This window comes from Leucoraja erinacea, chromosome 6 (assembly GCF_028641065.1).
Source record: "Leucoraja erinacea ecotype New England chromosome 6, Leri_hhj_1, whole genome shotgun sequence".
Taxonomy (NCBI): Eukaryota; Metazoa; Chordata; class Chondrichthyes; order Rajiformes; family Rajidae; genus Leucoraja; species Leucoraja erinaceus.
Genome location: NC_073382.1, coordinates 49,313,222 through 49,335,758, shown reverse-complemented (window position 1 = coordinate 49,335,758; position 22,537 = coordinate 49,313,222). Strand labels below are relative to the sequence as shown.

The window sequence follows — 22,537 nt, the reverse complement described above, 5'->3', positions numbered from 1 at the left end:
GGTAAGCCTTGATGAACTCCACAGAGGCTAGCGGTCAAATGTAAAAACCTCTGAACTTTTTGGTGTAATGTTCGCCTAGTCTACACTTGGTCTCACCAATGTTAATGAGGCCACTATCACTATCATTAGTCTGGTGGCTGGCCAGAACTGTGTATGATGCTCTGAGCAATGTTTTGTATCACTGCAACATGATATCCCAAATTGTATACTCAATGTCTTGTCCTACAAGGGCAGGCATACCATTGCCTTTTTCACCTCCCTATCCACCTGTGTCACCACTCTCATGGAACTATGGACTTGCACCCCAAGGTACAGATTAGAGAATACATCACCACTCTTTAAGTCCCTTGGCCGGCACAGTAGCACAGCGGTAGAGTAGTTGCCTTACCGTGCCCGAGACCTAGCTTCGATCCTGACGATGGGTGATGTCTGTACAGACCCTATATGTTCTCCCTGTGACCGTGTGGGTTCTCACCAGGTGCTCCGGTTTCCTCCCACATTCCAAAGACGTGCAGGTTCGTAAGTTAATTAACTTCTGTAAATTGTTCCCAGTGAGTAGCGTAGAACTAGTGTATGGGTGATGGCTGGCTGGTGTAGCAATGGGCCAAAGAGTTTGTTTCCATGCTGTATCTCTAAACTAAACTAAACTTTCCGTCTGAAGAAGGGTTTCGGCCCGAAACGTTGCCTATTTCCTTCGCTCCATAGATGCTGCTGCACCCGCTGAGTTTCTCCAGCTTTTTTGTGTAAACTTTCCTATATATGTCCTATCAGAATTTGACTTCTCAAGGGGCTTTACCTGGATAAAATTCCATCTGCCAACAACACTGCCCTAACATTACAGCTGATCTATGTCCCCTTGTATATTTAAACGATCTTCTTTGCTATTTATGACTCCACCAGTTTTCTGTAAACGTACTAATCACCCCCTCCCACATTCTTATGCGAGTTATTTATATATAATACAAACAACAAAGGCGCCACCACCTATCTCCGGAGTACACTACTTGTTACAAATTTCCAGAAAAAACAACTTTCCACCACTACCTCTGCCTCATATCGCCCCGGACAGTTTTTGATACCGTTCACCAACACTAAATTGAATCCCTTGTGCCTTAACGTACTCTTTGTCAATTGTTTTGAATGACCAAACATCTTTGAAGGACATCAGGACATTTTAGGGTGAAATTCAGAGTCATAAAATCATACAGCATGGAAACAGTCCCTTCGGCCCAGCTTGCCCATGCCGATCAAGGTGCCCCATCTGCACTAGTCCCACCTATCCAAATGTCTTCTAAATGTTGTTATAATTTCTGCCTCAACTATCTTCTCCAGCAGCTCATACAATATACCCACAACCCACTGTGTGAAAACGTTGTTCCTCCCCCCAGTTGTTAAATAATTCCCCTCTCACCTTAAACCTATGTTCTCTGGTTCTTGATTCCCCTACTCTGCATAAAAGTCTCTGTACCTTCACCATATCTATTCCCCTCATGATATTATACACCTCTGTAAGATCACCCCCCAGCCTCCTGTGCTCCAAGGAATAAAATCCATCCTGCCCAGCCTCTCGTCTTACTCTGTGAACACCATAATAAACAACAAAAAAGTCCAGTATGTAAAAAACAAACAAACAATCATAGTACAAAGACAATTTTTTTTTTAATGCATGCCCAAGTCTATGTTGTTCTAAACTTAGTTGGAGGTGTTTAAAAGCCTGATGGTTGTTGCGAAGAATCTGCTCCTGATCCTGGACGTTACAGTTTTCAGGCTTTTTTCTGATGGCAGGATTGAAATTCGGTCCGGTCACTCACCAACAAGCTGGATGAGGTAAGGCTCTGGTTCAGCACCCAACGATCCCTGAAAGACTGCTGTGTGCTGATCTTCACAGAGACCTGGCTCAGCGCGCTGGTTCCCGATGGGGTTGTGGACCTAACCAATCGATCACTGCATCGTGCTGATAGAACAAAGGACTCCGGTAAGAGCAAGGGTGGCGGGCTCTCCATCTACATCAACAATGACTGGTGCACCAACCACACTGCAGTAGAGAGCTACTGTTCCCCAGACCTGGAATACCTACTGCTTAAATGTAGGCCATTTTACCTGCCTCGGGAGTTTACTGTGGTTATCATCATGGCCATATACATCCCACCACAGGCTAATGCTAACCTAGCACTAGCACAGCTGCACTCGGCCATCAGTAAGCAGCAGGATGCTCACCCCGACGGTGCCTTCATTGTTGCAGGGGACTTTAACCAGGTCGACCTACGAGCCACACTCTGCAAATTCCACCAGCATGTGCAGTGCCCTACCAGGGGCTCAAACACGCTGGATAAAGTGTACACCAACATCAAGGACGCTTACAGAGCTCTCCCCTGCCCATCCCTGGGGCAATCCGATCACCTCTCACTGTTTCTCCTGCCTGCATACAAACCCCTCATCCGCAAGACCAAACCTGCAATAAGGACGGTCAAAATATGTCCCGAGGACGCCACTCTACAACTCCAGGACTGCTTTGATCGCACCGACTGGGACCTGTTTGCACAACAGGCTATCAGTGGTACAGAGGTAGACTTGGAGGAGTACACATCCACTGTGCTCTCCTACATCAACTGCTGTGTGGAGACTGTCACAGTGGACAAGCAAATAAAGATGTTCCCAAACCGGAAACCCTGGATGAACAAGGAGGTTAAGGATCTGCTAAGGGCACGCAACAATGCCGTTAAACCCAGGGACACTTCTGCCTACAGTGCGGCCAGGTCGAACCTGAACAAAGGCATAAAAAAGACCAAAGACATCCACAGGCAAAGGGTAGAAGAACACTTCAATGCCGCGGACACCAGAAGCATGTGGCAGGGTGTCAGGGACATCACTGACTACAAGAGCAGCCCCGCCTGCCCCCACGGTGATATCACACTGGCCAACGAACTGAACACCTTCTTTGCCCGGTTCGAAACTAGCAACACCACCAGGAGTGGTATAACCCCGGCCATGGCGGAGGGACAGGCCTTAACACTGAGCACCCAGGAGGTACAGTGCGCTCTGCGTAGGATCAATCCACGCAAGGCTGCAGGCCCGGATGGAGTCCAGGGAAGGGTACTAAAGGACTGTGCTGTACAGCTGGCGGAGGTATTCACGAGAATCTTCAATCTGTCTCTATCTCTGGCAATGGTCCCCACGTGCCTGAAAACAGCCTCCATAGTGCCGGTGCCGAAAAAGTCCAAAGTCACCAACCTGAACGACTACCGCCCGGTTGCCCTAACTCCAATCCCAATGAAGTGCTTCGAAAGGCTGGTCCTCTCCCATATCAAATCCAGCCTCACTGGACTCTCATCAATTTGCATACAGAGCAAATAGATCAACAGAGGATGCCATCTCTCTGGCTCTTCACACTGTCCTGACTCACCTGGACAGACAGGGCACGTACGTGAGGATGCTCTTCGTTGACTATAGCTCTGCATTCAATACGGTCATCCCCACCAAGCTCACCACCAAACTCCACCAGCTAGGCCTCAGCTCGCCGATATGCGATTGGATCCTGAACTTTCTGATGGAGCGACCGCAGGCAGTGAGACTGGGCCCGCACCTGTCCTCCACTATCACCCTGAGCACCGGCACACCACAGGGCTGTGTACTAAGCCCCATGCTCTACTCCCTCTTCACTCACGACTGTGTTCCTGCATTCAACACCAACACCATTGTGAAGTTTGCAGACGACACAACAGTGATTGGGCTGATCACCAACGGTGATGAAACAAAATACAGAGCGGAGGTGCAGAACCTGGCGGACTGGTGCACACGTAACAACTTGTCACTAAACACCTCCAAGACCAAGGAGCTGATTATTGACTTCAGGAGGTCAGATAATGGAGAATACGCCCCAATCTCCATTTACGGGGAAAGTGTGGAGAGAGTGTCCAGCTTTAAGTTTCTGGGCACTCACATTTCAGAGGACCTCACATGGTCCACCAACACCGCTGCGCTGGTCAAGAAGGCACAGCAACGACTGTTCTTCCTGAGGACATTAAAAAAGACTGGTCTGCCCCAACAGCTGCTGACAACGTTCTACCGCTGCACCACAGAGAGCATATTAACGTATGGCATCTCTGTGTGGTATCTCAGCTACACGGACGGAGTGCTCTTCAGCGCGTCGTCTACAAAGCGCAGAGGATCTTTGGGACAGAGCTACCAGCCTTGGAGGGCATCTACCACACACGGTGCCTCAGGAAGGCCATCAGCATCCATAAAGACTCATGACACCCCTGTAACGAACTGTTTGAACTACTTCCCTCCGGCAGACATTACAAGGCCTTCTACGCCCATACCTCCACTCAGAAACAGCTTTATTCCAAGAGCTATAGCGGCTCTGAACCGGCCCTGCTGAGTGCCCCCCACCCCCCCCTGGACTGTCTCCCTCGGATGGTCACGACACACAGCTTATTTATTTATTTTACTTTTCTTTTTCATCGGTTGGAGCTGCATACTAAATCTCGTTGCACTGACGTGTAATGACAATAAAATATATTATTATTCTTATTAAATGTGAGCGTGACCAGGGTGGTGTGGGTCCCTGATGATGGTGGCTGCCTTTTTGAGGCAGCGACTCCTGTAGAACTGAATGGAAATAATCCTGGAATAGATTTTCTGTTCACATTCCTTTAGGCAGCATCTAACTTTCCTCGACCTTATGCAGGTGTGGGTTCAATTTGGTTTTCATTTAAAAGTCAGCAGGATGAAAATTACTACTGTATTTAAGCAGCAGACTACAAAATATGGTGAGGTCGGTCCAGCATCATGTCTTGCAGGTATGACATTTTCATTAGGATATGAAATGAAGCGCGTTTGAACATTAAGAGAAAAATTTCATGGCATCAAAAAATGCCATTTAGCCACCAAATATTGAAAGATAATTTGAAGTAATGATCTCGTAATCTTTGTTTTACACCCCGAAACAAGGAAATGCAGATGCCAGTTTACAAAAAAAGACACAAGGTGCTGGACTAACTCAGCCGACACTGCCTTTGGAGAACATGGATAGGTACATTCAGGTCACGTATCGAAACATCGCTTGTCCATGTTCTCCAGTGATGCTGCCTGATCCATTGAGTTACTCCAGCCCAGCACTTTGAGAGGGGGAGAGGGGTGGGGGGAGGGGTTATGGGGAGGGGGGTTAAGAAATGCAGGAGTTACTTGAAATGAAAGAAATCAATGTTCATACCGCTGGGTTGTAAGCTGCCCAAGTGAAATATGAGGTTGTGTTCCTCCATCTTGTGCGTGGCCTGCATTTCCGTGCTGCACAGCTCTGACTCTATGACTGTCCCATCAATGTCAAACTTGGCTTAACTTTTATAGGGGTGTTTAAATTCTCTTATTATTCATATTTTTGGAAACTGTTTCTTTACAATAAATATTTTATGACAAGTTACTTTAAAATTAATGTTTCAGAAGAAGTTTCAAATGAATATTTTGAGTAAAGACCAGATTTGAAAATTTCCTTTGAACTGTAGCACTTAAAAAAAAAGAATAAATCCTCATCTGTCCAGTGAGATGGTTTCAGGGCTCCCTTTTTAATGTTATTGTAAAGAAGCCTCCCCTTATTAAAAGAAAATGGGCGCACGGCTTCATGTCAAACGTTTGCTTTATGTATAAAGTAAATTTTAATTTGAGTCTTTACATCTGTGGTCTATATAGTTTGTATGGCTGATCTTTTGATCCTAGAACTAACTTTTTACAACGTTTATAATGAAAAAGTGGAGCCTGATTACCACCCTGGCACAATGCTACTCGATCATATTATCCTGACAACAAATGCTTTGATTTATTTTATATAGATGAATGCTGAGCTAATCAATTTTTTTTCTAGATTGAAATTTGTAAACCCTTAAAACATTCAATCGTCATGTTAAAGATCTGATGCATTAACACAACAGTGTCACATTATTCATACCTCAAAGTACAGTTAACTCCATAAAAATAAGAATAAAGACCACAATTTATTAGAAATAATGGACATGGCTACTTAAATGACTCAATGATCAAATGGAAAAGGTTTTTATCACATTGCTATTATGATTTCAGACCTCAGACAAAATTATGTGTACTACCTCCTCAAAATCCATTATGCAAATACATTGATGTATTTTATTTGAATTCATTTGGAAATGGAGTTTGTACATTCTACCTGTGATCACATGAGTTTTCGCTGGGTGGACCGAAGGGCCAGTTTCTGCAGCGTGTCTCTAATCTAAACTAAGATATTTCAGTATAATTATTATAAACTGCCAACTTCAATGTCCTTTCTTGTGTTTTGTTTTTTTGAAAAGTGAATTTTATGGATAGTTGCCTATTAAAAAAAATAGTGTGCCCCATTCTATCATTAGTTTTTCCTTTCTTTCTGTAGAATATAGAAGTTGGCACTGAGGTTTACACATGCTGCTGGACCAATTTTGTCCTCTAAAACTTTCAGCCTTTCCGCTGACCTACCAGACAACAGGGCAGTGGTGCTGACAGAAGAGGGACAGCATGGGTTGCTCTTAACATTGACTTCAGAGACATTGAAGCGTTCTGTCATTAAGTCAAATAGGGCAAAGCGTATTGATTATCCTTCAACAAGAATCAACAGTATAGTATATGAACTGGGCGTAGAAAAAATACTGATAGTAGCAAAGGTACTGAATCTTGAATGAGAGGCAGCACAGTGGCACAGCTAGATCATCAAGGATTTGGTCTCCAAATTTGAAGAAGGACATTTTTGCTATTGAGGGAGTGCAGCGTAGGTTCATGAGGTTAATTCCCGGGATGGTGGGACTGTCATATGTTGATAGAATGGAGTGACTGAGCATCTATACCCTGGAATTTAGGATGAGAGGGGATCTTATTGAAACATACAAGATTATTAAGGGATTGGACACGCTAGAGACAGGAAGCATGTTCCCGATGTTGGGGGAGTCCAGAACCAGGGGCCACAGTTTAAGAATTAAGGGTAGGCCATTTAGAACGGAGATGAGGAAAAATGTTTTCACCCAGAGAGTTGTGAATCTGTGGAATTCTCTGCCTCAGAAGACAGTGGAGGCCAATTATCTGGATGCTTTCAAGAGAGAGTTAGATAGAGCTCTTAAAGAGAGCGGAGTCAAAGGATATGGGGAAAAGGTAGGAATGGGGTATGGATTGTGAATGATCAGCCATTGTTACAGTGGTTCCCTGAGGTTGCAGGTGGCTGCCGGAGGTTGCAGGTAGTGGAAGCAGGTAGGGAGACTGACAAAAACCTCCGGGAACCTCCAGGAACCGCACGGAAACCTTGGGTGGAGCACAGAGTCTCCAGAGGTTTCCGATCAGGTTCCCTAAGTGGGACATTAAGGTGGGAGGGACAAAGTTTAAACGTTATGTGTGGGGCAAGATTTTACATAGAGGTGCTATTTTTGTGGCCACAAGTATCATTCATTGTGATCTTTTTTTTACATTGCAAGTCAATAGCGATTTGTCTCTGACCATTGGGACTCTGCAAGGGCAGAAATTGCAGATTACTAATGTCTCTCTTCAACAACACCTTTTGCAGTGACTTAAGATTATTGTAAATAGAGCAGAGCCAGAGTACCAGCAGCCTTCACATATTACAGGTACAGAATATAAACATGACTTTAATATGTTTAATGCTGAAGGTACAGAACCAGGGATTAAAAACAAAATCTTTTGTTCTTAATCCCTGTCTGTCTTTGTTTAGGGAACAGTTAGTGTGTCATTTCCATCAATAGGATGTGCACAAATTGTGCAATAAACCTTTGTTATGAATCTAAGGCTCAACAACTGTTGAAAGATTGAACATATAACCTTAATGAATGTCAATGCATCAACTTAATAGTGCTGGGAAGCACTATTTTTTGAACATTGACCTAAGATGTTGAATCTAAGGTTCATTAATAGCCAAGGGGTTGATAAAAGGAGAGTCTCCAACATCACGGACTACTGTACTTTATATTTATGTTCTGGTGTGTATTTCCTACAATCTTTATTTCAAGGTATGCACATTGACAGATTTGAGGGTGCACCTGCTGTGACATTATTTGCTTCATATATATTATTAGTATTTATTATCACGATACCTTGGCAATTAAATGGTTTATGAGAACATAGATAGGGTAAACAGTCTGAACCTTTTTCCCAGACTGGAAACATCAAGGAGTTGGGCAAAGTTCAGAGGAGATGTGTGGGGTAATGTTTTTACACAGAGAGTGGTGAGTGTTTTGAACCTGTGCCAGGGGTATTGGTGGAGGCAGATACGATAGTGACATGTGTGGGGCTACAGATAGGTACATGAATATCCAGGGAATGGAGATTTAATGAATTTGTGCAGGTAGATGAGATTAGTTTATCGTGACATCATATTTGACATGGACATTGTGGGCCAAATAGCATGTTCCTGCTGTGCTGTACTTTTTTAATGTTCTTGGCAGATGGAACCCCCCAGGCGAAAGGGGGGGGGGGGGGGGGGGGGGGGCAGAAGGATGATTATTATCTTCCACTCTGAACATATCCTTAGTATGCAGGAGGTTAAAATATCACAGATTAGTTATGTTTAGGAACAAAACTATGCATATCCAACAATGTTTGAGCCAAAGACCCATCATTTTTATTTTTATTTTTTGCCTCTGTGTTTATACATAGTCCCCCCCATTTCCACAATGTTTTGAGATTTGTAGCTCATAGGAAGACCTCCACAGATCTCTGATGACAGAATGAGGACCAAATGCCAATCTCTAGAAGCCATTATGAAAAAAAATAAACCTGAGAGAACAACCTTACCGACACTGTTTGTCAGAAACACTCTTCAGGACTGTCAGGCCAAGGAAGACCTCCACAGTGTGGATGTTTCATTGACCACTGTCCGCAGAAGACTCTTCATGAACAGAAAACTTCATACAGAGATACAGCTGCTGCAAGATGCAAACCACTGGTTAGCCTCAAAAAAAATAGGATGGCCAGGTCTGAACGAAACATGTTTGCCATAGAAGTACTTAAAGGAGCAACAGTTCTGGAAAAAGATCTTGTGGACAGATGAGATGGAGATTAACTTATTTCAGAGTGATGGCAAGAGCAAAGTATGGAGGAAAGAAGGAACTGCCCAAAATCCAAAGCATACCACCTCATCTGTGAAACACGGTGGTGAGGGTGTTATGGCCTGGGCATGTATGACTAGGGCTGAAGGTACTAGCTCACTTTTCTTCATTGATGATACAACTGCTGATGGTAGTAGCATAATGAATTCTGAAGTATATAGACACACCGTATCTGCTCAAGTTCAAACAAATGCCTCAAAACTCATTGGCCGGCGGTTAATTCTGCAGCAAGACAATGATCCCAAACATATTGCTAAAGCAACAAAGGAGATTTTCAAAGCTAAAAAATGATCAATTCTTGAGAGCCGTCAATCGCCCGATCTGAACCCAATTGAGCATGCCTTTTATATGCTGAAGGAAAACTGAAGGGAACTAGCCCCCAAAACAAGCATAAGCTAAAGATGGCTGCCATACAGGCCTGGCAGAGCATCACCAGAGAAGACACCCAGCAATGGTGGTCCATGAATCGCAGACTTCAAGCAGTCATTGCATGCAAAGGATTTGCAACGAAATACTAAACATGACTACTTTCATTTACATGACATTGTAGTGTCCCAAACATTATGGTGCCCTGAAATGGGAGGACTATGTATAAACACTGCTGTGATTTCTACATGATGAATCCAAAATTTAAAAATATGGCCTTTGTTAAAATCTGACAATGTGAATTTTAACCATATGTGATGTTTTCTATTACAAATCTCAAATTGTGGAGTACAGAGGCAAACAAATAAATGAAGGGTCTTTGTCCCAAACATTATGGAGGCCACTGTGGATTAAGAGTTACTTGTAACATTTCACTCAATACTAAATGAATGTAAGAGTTGCTCCTTTTACAATAATTTTTTTTCTTAAAGTACGTGGCAAATTAGTTCCCAATAATTGATTTATGTTTTGCTTACACAGACTTTCATTGTGATTCAGTATTTCTTTAGGCCCAGTAGCATCTGGTAATGCACAAGTAATGCTCTCTACAATTAATGTATTCAATTGTTGAAACGTTTTTTAATGCTCCAAGTTTCTTTTAGAAGAATAAACCAAATTAGGAATAAAAAAGATCCACCCAGAATTTGAGTTGATAATGTTTGCCTTTAAATTATAGCGTACGGAGATCTAAAATAAGAGCGCAAGACTATATCCACGGATATTCCATTCTTCTGTGCTTTTTACATTGGAGCACTGGAATCTCTATGGGAAATGTTATATTTCCGATTTTCATTCAATATTTCTCCTGCCATTAAAGGACATCTGTATACATGACATTAATAATTTTGATTCAAATGAAACACATTAATCCACAATAAAATAGCCAGAGCAATATTAAAATGAATGAGACCTCCCGAGACTTTTATTTTCATGAGACCATATTTCTTAGATCAATTACAAACAGAAACATATTTGAGTTAAAGAAAAAAGAACATTAAACTAGCACTGAAGAGAATAATATGGAAGACATTGTCCAGACACAGTGCAGTTGAAAGAGAGAGTAGAAAAACACATTTTTAAAATAGTTTTTGAATAAAATCTTCAAGCCCAATTAGTGTTTGTTTAAGAACAACAAATACTACAATACAAAATTGGACCATGGTGATTAGAACTAAATAAAAAATCTTTATTGGAAAGTCAGTGCGAATAGAGAGGTTTTTAAGAACACAAGCAGGGGCATACAATGGAATGGTTCAAGGTTGCTGATAGACCAGCTTTGGCTCTAGAGCGACTTCTAGCGAATCTACCGCAGCTCCTTATGACAATCTCCAATTCGCATTGCTGTGCTATCAAGCCAACCCGATTCCCAGACCCGATTAAGACCATGAATGACGATAAATAGGCATTTGTAAACTGCAGGTTTTAATCCTAACACCACTCGCCTCAGTCCTAGACAATATCTGTCCATGAAACAGCAGCATAGTCTAAAATAAAACCCCTCACGGTTGCTGATTAACACTCTCTCCATCCCGGGTCCTAGTGCCCGTCGCGATCTTCTAGCATGACACGCCAAAGTTTTATCAAGTTTCTCTTTGATTCGTATATCAATCTGCCTACAATTTGCATATTATAATTTGTTGGAGAGTAAGGACTGGCTGTGTTCCCGAGTCAATACCGCATATTATCCAACAACAATTCCCATAATTTAAAAAGACCTACCTACTAAAGTTGTTGTTGATCCCAAATTCCCAAGTGGGGTAAAGGTCTGTATTACTTTAAATGCTCGGGCTGGCATCTTAAGTGAAGCCATATACAACCACACAGCTACATTTATCTAAAGTGTGGCTAGTCTCTGAACACCTCGAACATTTTGCTTTCCATCTTGCCTTCTTCTACGCTTCACACACTATCAAATATGAGTAACCTTCCGTCCAGGCCAGATGTATTTACACAGCTAACGCGACGATTTGTGGTAAGTAATATCATTTTAAATTGCATAATACTGAACACATCCTGATCCACCTTCCCTCCCGGATAATGCCAAGGATGATGGTGACAGTTCCATAAAAATGCTCAAATTCTGCTGTGTGGGGTTGCACGGGGTTGCGAGCCAAAGCAAATGCAATCAATGTGATGTGACTTCAATCTTGTCGCAATTTGACTGGAAATTCGGGAGATGCGTCAAGTTTAATATTAAATCAATACCAAGTATGATGCTTTTGTTGGGCATTTTTTAGAATATGTAATTTTTTCACTGGTGGTTTTCGTAGTTAATTATCATTAATACATATCTTACTGTAGGGGCTGATATATTCATTGAAATTCTGCTCTGCAATAATTATCGGCAGATCTACAATTAGAAATATCATTTTTAAAGAAAAAATGCGTTCTGATCCTATATTTACGCAGGTTAGCCAATTACTGGGGCTAACCTTATAACCTCGATCTGAGTGTTCCTTCTGATTCTAATTGCTTACATTTCCAATGCAAAAAGGACGTCTGGATAAAATGAAAAATAACTTGCAAGCATTATTATAGTGCCGAATAAAATAAATCTATCCCATTCCATAATTTAAAAATAAAATCGAGGTGCAAAGCTGAGATCCTTTGAAAAGTTTAAATTATAAGAAGAAAATGTGCGCTCATTATTGTTAAAAAGGGGCTCGGTGTGTTTTTTTCTCCCAAGTAGTTTTACTTCTCAATGTTAAACCGTGGGCACTAGGACCAAGAAGGAGCCTATATGTCGTTGGTAAGACTACCTTAAACCCAACCCATGCCTGCTTTTCTGCGCCACTCTGCGTGCTTTATGGAGAGTATAGTTCAGACGCAGATAGTACACACATTTCACAGTGGGGTCTGCGTAAGGAACACCTGTTTCAAAGGCAGCCAGCGACCCACCATTGGATTTGCAGATCATTCTGCTGATGAAGGCGAGCGCCTGAAGCTTCAGACACTCTCCTGATCTCCCTCGAGTCTTTGGATAATAAAAAAGGTGACGTTTGGGAAAAAAATAAGATCAAAGTTTTTGGATTGCCCCAGCGAGCAACGTGCGATCTATATTTTCTGAAGGATTCATGCTGATGTATGCAGTCTTTTATAGAGTAAAAACAGCGCATGCCTCTCTGGAGTCAGATCCATATATTCTGACGTAGCCTTGTTCGTCTAAAAAAAAAATCCAATAACGCCGGGTTTTAAGTTGCTATGATCATCGTTATCTTCTTCCAATGGAGAAACTACGAATTATTATTCTCAATGCAGCTGGATCGTCTGAAGATCAAACAGCCTGCTAGACCTGGGATTATTTAAAAACAATATGTTAATGTGTGAGTATAAAGTGGTGGTTTCATAGACTACAGTCAATGACCTTGAACCCGCCCCAGACCAAAACAGCATATTACTTTTATGTATGTTTTAACGGATTGAAGTCAAAACAATTCATTCTAAAGCAAAACCACACGAGAGCAATTTTGGGCTGACACCTATATTATTATTCTTGTGTTTTTTTCTTGTGTTGTTATTATCAGAAGCAGAATCGCCGGCGGCGACAGATGGCTCCGTTAGGTGAAGTTGGGAACTATCTTGGTGCCCAGGATGCAATACCTTTTGGGAATGTGCCCGTTTTGCCGGTGGATAACCCGGTTCTCCTAAGTCATCATCTCGGCCAGTCCGAGGGGGTTTTGAGCAGGGGCTCAGTCACGGACCTGTCTCACTTAAAGGGGATCCTCAGGCGAAGACAGCTCTACTGCAGAACTGGTTTTCACTTAGAGATTTTTCCTAACGGGACTATCCAGGGAACAAGACAAGATCACAGCCGATTCGGTAAGTAGCAGAGACACAAATGCATTTAAGTAGGTCATAAATGAAGCATCTTATGATTTTGTAAAAAACTCCTCTACAGGATGAAGCCAGATGGCACAGTTTATTACTGCACTATTCTTCCATGCGAGCGGACAGCAGTCAGAACGTATTTTGATTCCTATAACATGATCTAAGAATATCGGACATGACTAAATGATAGGATCATCACGTTAATTTAGGCCTACAGCCCCTCATATAATGGCTATTAATTTTAAACGTATCAATACCCCCCCCCCCCCCCCCCCCCCCTCCGTCTATCTCTCTATGTCTGTTTACGCGATGGCCTTACGTAAATTTCGCCTGGCTAACAAAGAACTTTGCAACACGATAGGGTTGCGAAAAAATGGTTAAGTTGTAGGACATAAGTCCCGTACTTGCATGTGTATAGAAAAATAGATTCTGACTAATGGTGCAATGATACAGCCACGCTGTAGGCATTAACTTAGGTGCACGGCTATTGGATAGCGACCAAGATGCGTTTGCGGTGGAATATGTGTCTACCTGTCCCCACGACCTTATGCGTGTGATCTGATGTAAATGTCATTGACTAGGTCAGACTGGAAACTAACTTATATATATCGTTGCATTGAGCTGCCTTATCTATGCAATTGCAAATGTGCACACAGGCTGGGGAATAATAATAATAATAATATTTATAATCATCGGTGGTTTTGTGCAGTCAAAGTTGGACACCGATTCTAAACGCATTGGAATGGTGCAACCATATGAGTCACTGGTGGAGGTGATTGTTGGGGAGATCAGAGCAAAGATGTATCTAATCCAACGCTATACATTATGGATCAGTGTTTCCTCCATAGATTGTATTCAATGTCGAAATGCGCAAGAGTAAAAAGTGGCCACGTGTGTGTGCGCGGCGACCTCGCGACGATTTCATTTTGTTGTGGATTAAAAGGTGTGCATTTTAAAGATCAAATGCATCAATTCCGGGATGAATTTATAGTTTGTTTTCCGCCGAGGGTTGTGGCTAAATCTTCAGCCCTGCGATCGCGCCTCCAGCAGGTGTCTGTACGGCGGCCGCACTGCTACAGTTGCAGAGCCAGAGAGATCCCCCGGGTCCTAACGCTTGCCTCCCAGTTACGATTCGATGCACACAGTCAGTGTTGCAGAAGAAGGGGGAGATATATCCTTCCATGCAGTAAGGTCTGACCTACTGGGTGATAAACATGACCAATCCCTGGCAGTGCATGTGTGTGTGTGTGTGTGTGTGGGGGGGGGGGGGGGGGGGGTGGGGGGGGGGGGGGGGGGGGCAATAATGATGTACTGCAATAATGATCATCACAAAAATATTAAAAGAAGATACAAAAGGACACAAATTGGTGAACTCAGCAGGTCAGGCAGCATCTCGGAAGAACATGGGTAGCTGACGTTTAATCTTATTTTCTATGATCTTATTTATAATGATTAATAAGTTCATTATTAATAATGATCAATTATTAGATAATAATTATCTTCATTGTTAATCGTATTAATTATTTATGCGATTATTATATAATAATAATAATAATCGTATATAATAATAGTATTATAACATTAATATCATTTGGCACAAAATGCAATCGGGATGATTAAAACGCAAGCAAGCGACTTTGAACTCAGGGATCTGTTTCCAGCCGTTCTGTTCTGGGGCTGGGCGTGAGTGGGAGGCGAGGGGTGAGGTTGAATCAGGGGTTAAATCTGAATCCGAAGGTGTGAAGTTTGCGACCTGCGCTGGGGCAGGAACCCAATCCTCTCGTGTCCCCCCCACCCCGAGGTTGGGTAGACTTCAAGAACCTCAATTGCTGCACCGATTAGACCCTTTCCTGGGCCAAATGTGGCCCCGCACTATCTTGATTCCGATTGGGATTTTTTGCTGAGGGGGGGCGGGAGGGGGGGGGGGGGGGTTTTACCCCCCCGCATGTTTCCATTCCCCAACACTCCGCAGTGGGCATGTAGCTTCTTTTGTTCTTCATTGTGTGTGTGTGTGTCCAACATTGTGTGTGTCTTTGTACCACGGCTTGGCACCGTCTTTGTACCACGGCCTGGCACCGTCGGGGCTAAGGCAGTTAGTGTAGCCTCGTCCCTTCGCCCGCCTCTGCACTGCGCGCCGACACCTGCTCCATTCCATAAGGCTGTACCTTGGTACATGTGACAATAAAGTATCATTGAATAAGGCCAAAGAAGTGTCCCGACCTGAAACGTTACCCATCCATGTCTTCCGGAGATGCTATTTGACCCGCCGGGTTACTCCAGCTCATTGCGTCTTTTTTTTGTAACCTAGCACTTGTATTTCCTTGTCCCTACATCATAAGACCTTGTGTTGGATTTAAATTCACTCTGCCTATGTTTATTTTTTAATTAAACACTCCCACTGTGTAATTTGTAAATTAAGCATTAGGCATTTACAAATCTTTTTCGCCTCTGCTCCAGAAGGTCAGCGTTTATAGCAGCCGATGAACAGACCACTGCAGTGATCTTTGAATGACAAACCTGTAGTTGTATCGATTGCAGTTCAATCGGCCTGGGCGTGTATGTGTGTGTCTGTGTGTGTGAGTGTGTGAGTGTGTGTGTGTATATGTGTGAAGGTTGTTGTCAACAAAACATAAGCATCCATGTGAATATTCAAGTGCTGGAGGACGCGGGGGAAGGGTGCGATCGCCTTGACATCTCTGCGGGAGGCTGCAGGTGAGAGTAGGAATAAGTCGCCCTACTTTCTATTTGCAGTTTCATGATGTGCCCATAAATTCAGCCAAGCGCTTCACAATTAAAACGTATGGGTTGGCCTATCCCAGAAAAACAAAATCGACCCAGGCCTCCTCCATTTCAAAGCTTTCCAAGTGGAAATTCTAGCCGAATAGCTCAATTTAACATCTTGACAGTTCAGTTTAGTTTAGTTCAGAGATATAGCATGGAAACAGACACAAGTTCTATGTCATTCCCACTTTCACACTGACTCCTGCAATTTACAGAGACCAGTTAACCTACAAACGCCTACGTCTTTGGGATATAGAAAGGAATCCATGCGGTCACAGGAAGAACGTGGAAACTCCACGCAGACAGACAGCACCCGAGGTCAGGATCGAACCCTTGCCTCTGGCGCAGCGAGGCAGCAGCTCCACCAGCCGCCCAGTTAATTGTCTGTTTATGAGTTGCAGTGTACTGGTGACCACCCACTTTCACCAACTTCCCTCCACGAACGAAGGAGTTAACTGTCAGCGCCGCTCATGTTTGATGCTCGTTGCAATTTGGTCCCCAGTTTAATCTTTAACCAGCAACACAATCGTGTTCCACAAAATAATTATTTTTCAGTTTACCCACCGACTCCAGAATGAACTGTTCATTTTAAACATGCAGTTTTGCGGTTTGCTGAATAGATTGTCTGAAAGACACACGCAGAAGGGGAGGATGGGGTGGCTGCTGCGATTTGGCAAAGTGCAGCATTTTCTCCGCAAGGTCTCTCCAGCTCGATATGTATCAGCGACCACAGCGTTTCTTTAGCTGCCTCGTATGATCACAGCGAGCTGTGACTGCAGGCTACTCAGAGGTCTAAGGCTGATTTTTTAATGTAACGCTTGTTCTTCTATTGAAGGCACTTTACACATTGAACTCCATTTGGAAATTCAATAACTGGAAAATGTGGGCGTGTCTTTTGTTTCAGTAAAAACTACACGGTACAAAAGCCGCTCAGCGGATGGACGTGTTCTGAATAAACGCCTCCTCTTTAATTACAATTAAGACCCAATTTCACTGAAACTGAACGACTGTGATTTTCCATTCTTAGCTTCCAAGCTAATATATTAATGTGCAGAAAACCAACCGTGGATGATTGAAATTGCATAAAATATTGCATCCCCTCTTCCATTAGCATTTATTTACGGGGATTTAGTAACAAGATTACGAGATGAAGATTGTCGGCGCTAGGACCCCGAGGGAGACATTGGTTTTATTATAGGGGCGTTCCAGATTTAATACCTTGGTACTAATATATGCATTGCATATTGTTTTGTTCCATACCCGTTAACCATTCGACCGTATCCTTTCAATTAACCAGATTTATCCTCTTTTGGATACACTTAATTACATTTTGAGTATATAATTTAGCCCTAGCAATGGTATAACAATGGGAACAAAAAGACTGGACGCGCCCCAAGTCATTCATCATTTATGCGTTAAGTGAAGGTAAACCACGCAGGCGTTTTGTCAGCCCACTCCATTTTTTTTAAAGTCACGTATTCTGTGCTTACTGTTAATGCACTGGGTGTGGCATTAATATTTCCACACAGAAGTCTCTGTTATCTACTCTAAATGCACAACGTCGGGACAGAAATCCGTGGCATGCTGAAACAATGTGCGAGGAGAACTTGGTTGTATTGCAACTTCTGAAGGAACCGAACACCGAATAGCTCAAGGTGTCAGCTGAAAAAATATCACCCAGAACTGCTCAAAGCCTGGCGCTCCAGTTGGCATGTCAATCATCTCCCCAACACCATAAATACTTTAAGGAAAAGCGACAATGTCTCTTTCATTGTTTGGACAAAAACCTAATTTCCTGGATGAAATTGAAGTGAAGGCCTATTTGGGCTTTCGCGTTTTAAATCTTTGTATTCACTTTCCAAGTTATCTGCTGGAATGCAAACGGGTGCAAGCCACTAAAAACTTATTCTGTGTAGGAAGGAACTGCAGATGCTGGTTTACACCGAAGACGGACACAAAATGCTGGAGGAACTCGGCGGGTCAGGCAGCATCCCTGGAGAAAATGAATAGGTGACATTTCGGGTCGTGACCCCTCTCAAACCTCTTCTGTTGTCTCAAATGACCCATTGCAAATCTTACTTCTAAAGATTATCTTATCCCTAAGGTGGTTGCTTTATTTTTTTTTTTGCAATAGGCTGGTTAACACTGTATAGGCTGTATAGTTTTGATTGGCACAAGATGACTGACAGTCAACTTTCCACACTTTCCCTGGTGCTAAAGCAATGCATTTGCCGCCCAGACCAAGTCTGTTCCCAGCCACAGTTGATACCATTTACCCAGAGCTATTTTCTCTCTCACTAATACTTTACAAGACATCAATAGGATAGGCAGTCAGAACCCTTTCCCCAGGATGAAAACATGAAATACTAGAGGGCATAGCTTTAAGGTGAGATGGACAAAGGTTAAAGGAAGGGTCACAAAGTACCGGAGTAGCTCAGCGGGTTAGGCAGCATCGCTGGAGAACATGGACAGGTGACATTTTGGGTAGGACCATTATTCAGACCTGAATTGACCCGAAACATCACCTATCCATGTTCTCCAGAGATGCTGCCTAATCGGCTGAGGTACTCCAGCACTTTGTATCCTTTTGTATAAACCAGCATCTGCAGTTCCTTGTTTCTAATGTTTAAAGGAGATGTCCAGGGCAAGACTTTTCACACAGTGGATGGTGAGTGAATGTAATGTGTGGCGGGAGTGGTGGTGGAGGCAGACATGACAATTACATTTTCGAGACTTTCTGGAGGTGTACGTGGATATGCAGGGAATGGAGAGCTATAGATCATGTGCAGGCACATAAGAGTAGGTCTTGGCATTATGTTTGGTGCTGACATTATGGGCCGAAGGGCCTGTTGCTGCACTGTACTATTTTGTGTTGGCCTGTACAATGCCTTTCTTTGCATTACTTCTTAGATTAGGAATTCTGAGTTGTACCACTACATTTTATATTCAACAGAGTTGTTTTCATTTGCATAAAGTGCATCATCTATTTCACAATTTATATTTGTGAGGATCATTTTCCTCCCAAGTACCAGCTACAAACATGATGAATTATTTCAGTGGATACACTGAAATATTAAGTATTTCCTTCAGATGGGAATGAGACTAAAGCATAGAATATAGAGCAGTAGAGTACAGGAACTGGCCCTTGGATCCAGGATATCTATGCCAACCATGATGCCAATTTAAACCAAATCCATCTGACTGCACATGGTCTGCCTTTCCCATAGCAGGTTCTAGGCATCTGACACACTGTGTAAAATAACTTATCTCACTAATCTTCAATACAGTTGTCCCATTGCACCCTAAATTAATGCTCTGTCGTATATTTCCATGAGAAAAAGATTCTAATTGTCCATCCTATCTATGCCTTTCAAAATCTTATATACTTTCATCCAATTTTTTCCAAGCTCTCCTATTAGTTAATACACTCCAATCTGGGCAATATCCTGGTGAATCTCTTCTGCACCCTCTCCAAAGCCTCAAACCCTTCCTTTAATGGGGTGAACGGAACAATGTACGATACACTAAATGCGGCTTAACCAAAGTTTTATCAAGTTGCAAAATGATCTTCCGATTTTTATACTCGGTGCTCTGACCAAGTGTGCTGTATGCCTTCTTCACCACCCTATCTACTTGTGTTGCTAATTTCATGGAACTATTGACTTACAAGACTAAGATTTTTTTTGGGAATGCACTTAATTGAAGATCGAAAATCTCAGTAAAGTCTAGCTCGCTTGTTCAGTTTAGTTTATTGTCACGTGTACTGAGGTACAGTGAAAAGCTTTTGTTGAGTGCTATCCCATCAGCTGAAGGACAATACATAATTACAATTGAGCCATTTCCAGTGTATAGAGAAGGGAACGACATTCAGTGCAAGGTTAAGCCAGAAAAGTCCAATCGAGGATAATCCGAGGGTCACCAATGAGGTACAGCACTACTGATAGACACACCAAGCTGGAGTAACTCGGAGGGACAGGCAGCATCTCTGGAGAGAAGGATTGGGTGATGTTTCGGGTTGAGACCCTTCTTCGGACTGGTTAGGGATAACGAGGGATATAGACGGTGATGTGGAGAGATAAAGAACAATGAATGAAAGATATGCAAAAAAGTAACGACGATAAAGGAAACAGGCCATTGTAAGCTATTTGTAGGTTGAAAATGAGAAGCTAGTGCAACTTGGGTGGGAGAGGGATAAAGAGGGATAGGGAATGCCGGGGCTACCAGAAGTGAGAAAAATTAATATTCATACCACTGAGCTGTAACCTGCCCAAGCAAAATGCTGTTCCTTCAATTTGTGTGTAGCCTCACTCTGACAATGGAGGAGACCGAGGACCGAAAGGTCTGTGTAGGAATGGGAAGGAGATTTAAAGTGTCCAGCAACCGAGAGATCAGGGTGGTTCAGACGTTTATCATCATTACTTTTTTGCATATCTTTCATTCATTTTTCTTTAACTCTCCACATCACCATCTATATCTCTTGTTTCCCTTATCCCTAACCATTCTGAAGAAGGGTCTTGAGCCAAAATGTCACCCATTCCTTCTCTACAGAGATGCTGCCTGTCCTGCTGTGCAACTCCAGCTTTTTGGTTTACTCTATCTTTGGATTAAACCAGCATCTGGAGTTCCTTCTTGCACAGTTCAGCACTGTTCTTGGGTTGTGGTTGGATGATTCAGATGCCTGATAACAGCTGGGAAGAAACTGTCTCTGAATCTGGAGATCTGCATTTTCACACCTACATCTTTTGTCTGATGGGAGAGGGGAGAAGATTCAAGGCTCAAGAGAGTTTATTGTCATGTGTCCCTGATGAAATTGGGACAATGAAATTCTTGCTTTGCGTCAGCACAACAGAACAGAACTAGGATGGGACTCAACATTGACTATGCTGCTGGCCTTGTCGAGGTATGCGTGAGGTAGTGTGCACTAATTACAATTTCCTATTGCACTTTTAGCAAGGTCCACAATTAAAAATCATTTTTTATAGGCTTGTGAGCAAAGTACTAGCGTTTCATGGTCTTTACTTGCTATGGTAAAAGCCAACAAACCTTAGGACATCCCAAAGGGTCGTATGGCTATTGAAATTCTGGAGCATAAAAATTGTCAGGCTGGAAACAAGAAAATAATCACCCTGGTCACTAGGTTAACTTCACGTATCTCATGGGTTACAAATATGGATCAGCTCTGATAATAATTTTCATGACTGACTGAATCTTAAGTATGGTCTGAAGAAATAAATGAGCAAAGTTAAGATGATTAAAGCAAAATACTGTGACTGTTGGGACACTGGAATTTACGAAAAAAGGAAATATTCAGAGGATCAGGTAGCATTTGTGAAATACCTGCCAACAATCTGAAGAAGGATCCTGACCTGAAACGTTGCCAATCCATTCCCTCCAGAGATACTGCCTGAGCTACACTAGCATTTTGTGTTTCGATCTATAAACAAGTTGTAGGCGCAGATAGGATCCAAAGATTAACAAAGTGCCTTCACCCACAGAGGCTGCCTGATCTGCAGAGTATTTCCAGCAATTTCTAAAATTTTATTGCAGCTATACCAATGTATATATTATTACTGCTGTAGCTCTTTATTTTATATCTCCATGCACCGTCCGATATTGCTTCATGTTATTGCTCACCCTCTGGTACTGTGCCAACCTTAAGTCGATTGGACCCATTGCTCCCAATTGGGCCCCGTGAGTAAGGGGTGCCAGTGGAGGGGGGAGAGAGGGGTGGAGAGAGAGTAGAGGGGTGGAGGGGGAAGAAAGGGGTAGACGGGGAGGGGGGAATGGGGAAGGGAGAAGGGGGAGGTGGGTCGTTCGCTCACGGTCCTGGGGCAGCGCTTTCGCCCCTCCAGTCGCCGTGCTTCACGCACACAGCCCCGACTCCGCCCCTCTTTCTCCCCGGGGAGACACGATGAACACTACAGGGATGGCCAGGCCGGGGGTTGGAGCAACGTTTAGAAACATCGGCCTCAACTCACACCCTTCCGCCCAGATTCCGGCATCTGCTCCTGCCGCCGGCCCTCTCCCTCCCTTCTCTCCTTCCCTTCTTCCCTCCCTCCCTTCTCTCATTCCCTCCCTCCTTTCTCTACTCCCCTCTTTCCCTCCTCCTGAGGCCTGCCCTGCAATGACAGTATGGGAATGAGAAGTGGAGTTAAAATGGTTGGCCACCAGGAAGTCTGGTAGGCCTTGGCGGATCCCACACAGGTTGGTGGTCAAATGTGGCAACCTCTGGGCTATTTGGCTAGATTCTTGGTAGATTCTGCTCCAAGTTTTAGTTTACAGCACAAAACAAAATCATCATCACTGTGCTGCTTCAACTTGCTACTTATACGTTGTCATCCAATTGACCTTTGAGTGACCTTAGAACCTGAAATTCTGCAAAGATTTATGTG

The 22,537-nt window shown here is 43.1% G+C and overlaps 1 protein-coding gene across 3 annotated transcripts in view; it reads left to right on the top strand.

Moving 5' to 3' along the window:
• The first annotated feature begins 11,215 nt into the window (after positions 1–11,215).
• LOC129698093 (fibroblast growth factor 9) overlaps positions 11,216–22,537 on the top strand; it is a 63,361-nt gene continuing 52,039 nt past the window's right edge. Inside the window, exons 1-2 of one of the 3 annotated variants that reach the window (XM_055636968.1) lie at positions 11,216–11,508; positions 13,061–13,355. In XM_055636968.1, the coding sequence (XP_055492943.1) occupies positions 11,452–11,508; positions 13,061–13,355 (352 nt within the window). In that variant the 5' untranslated portion in view covers positions 11,216–11,451. Of the gene's footprint in view, positions 11,509–12,306; positions 12,860–13,060; positions 13,356–22,537 lie in introns of those variants that run through there. The other 2 variants (XM_055636970.1, XM_055636969.1) reach the window with 2 other exon arrangements.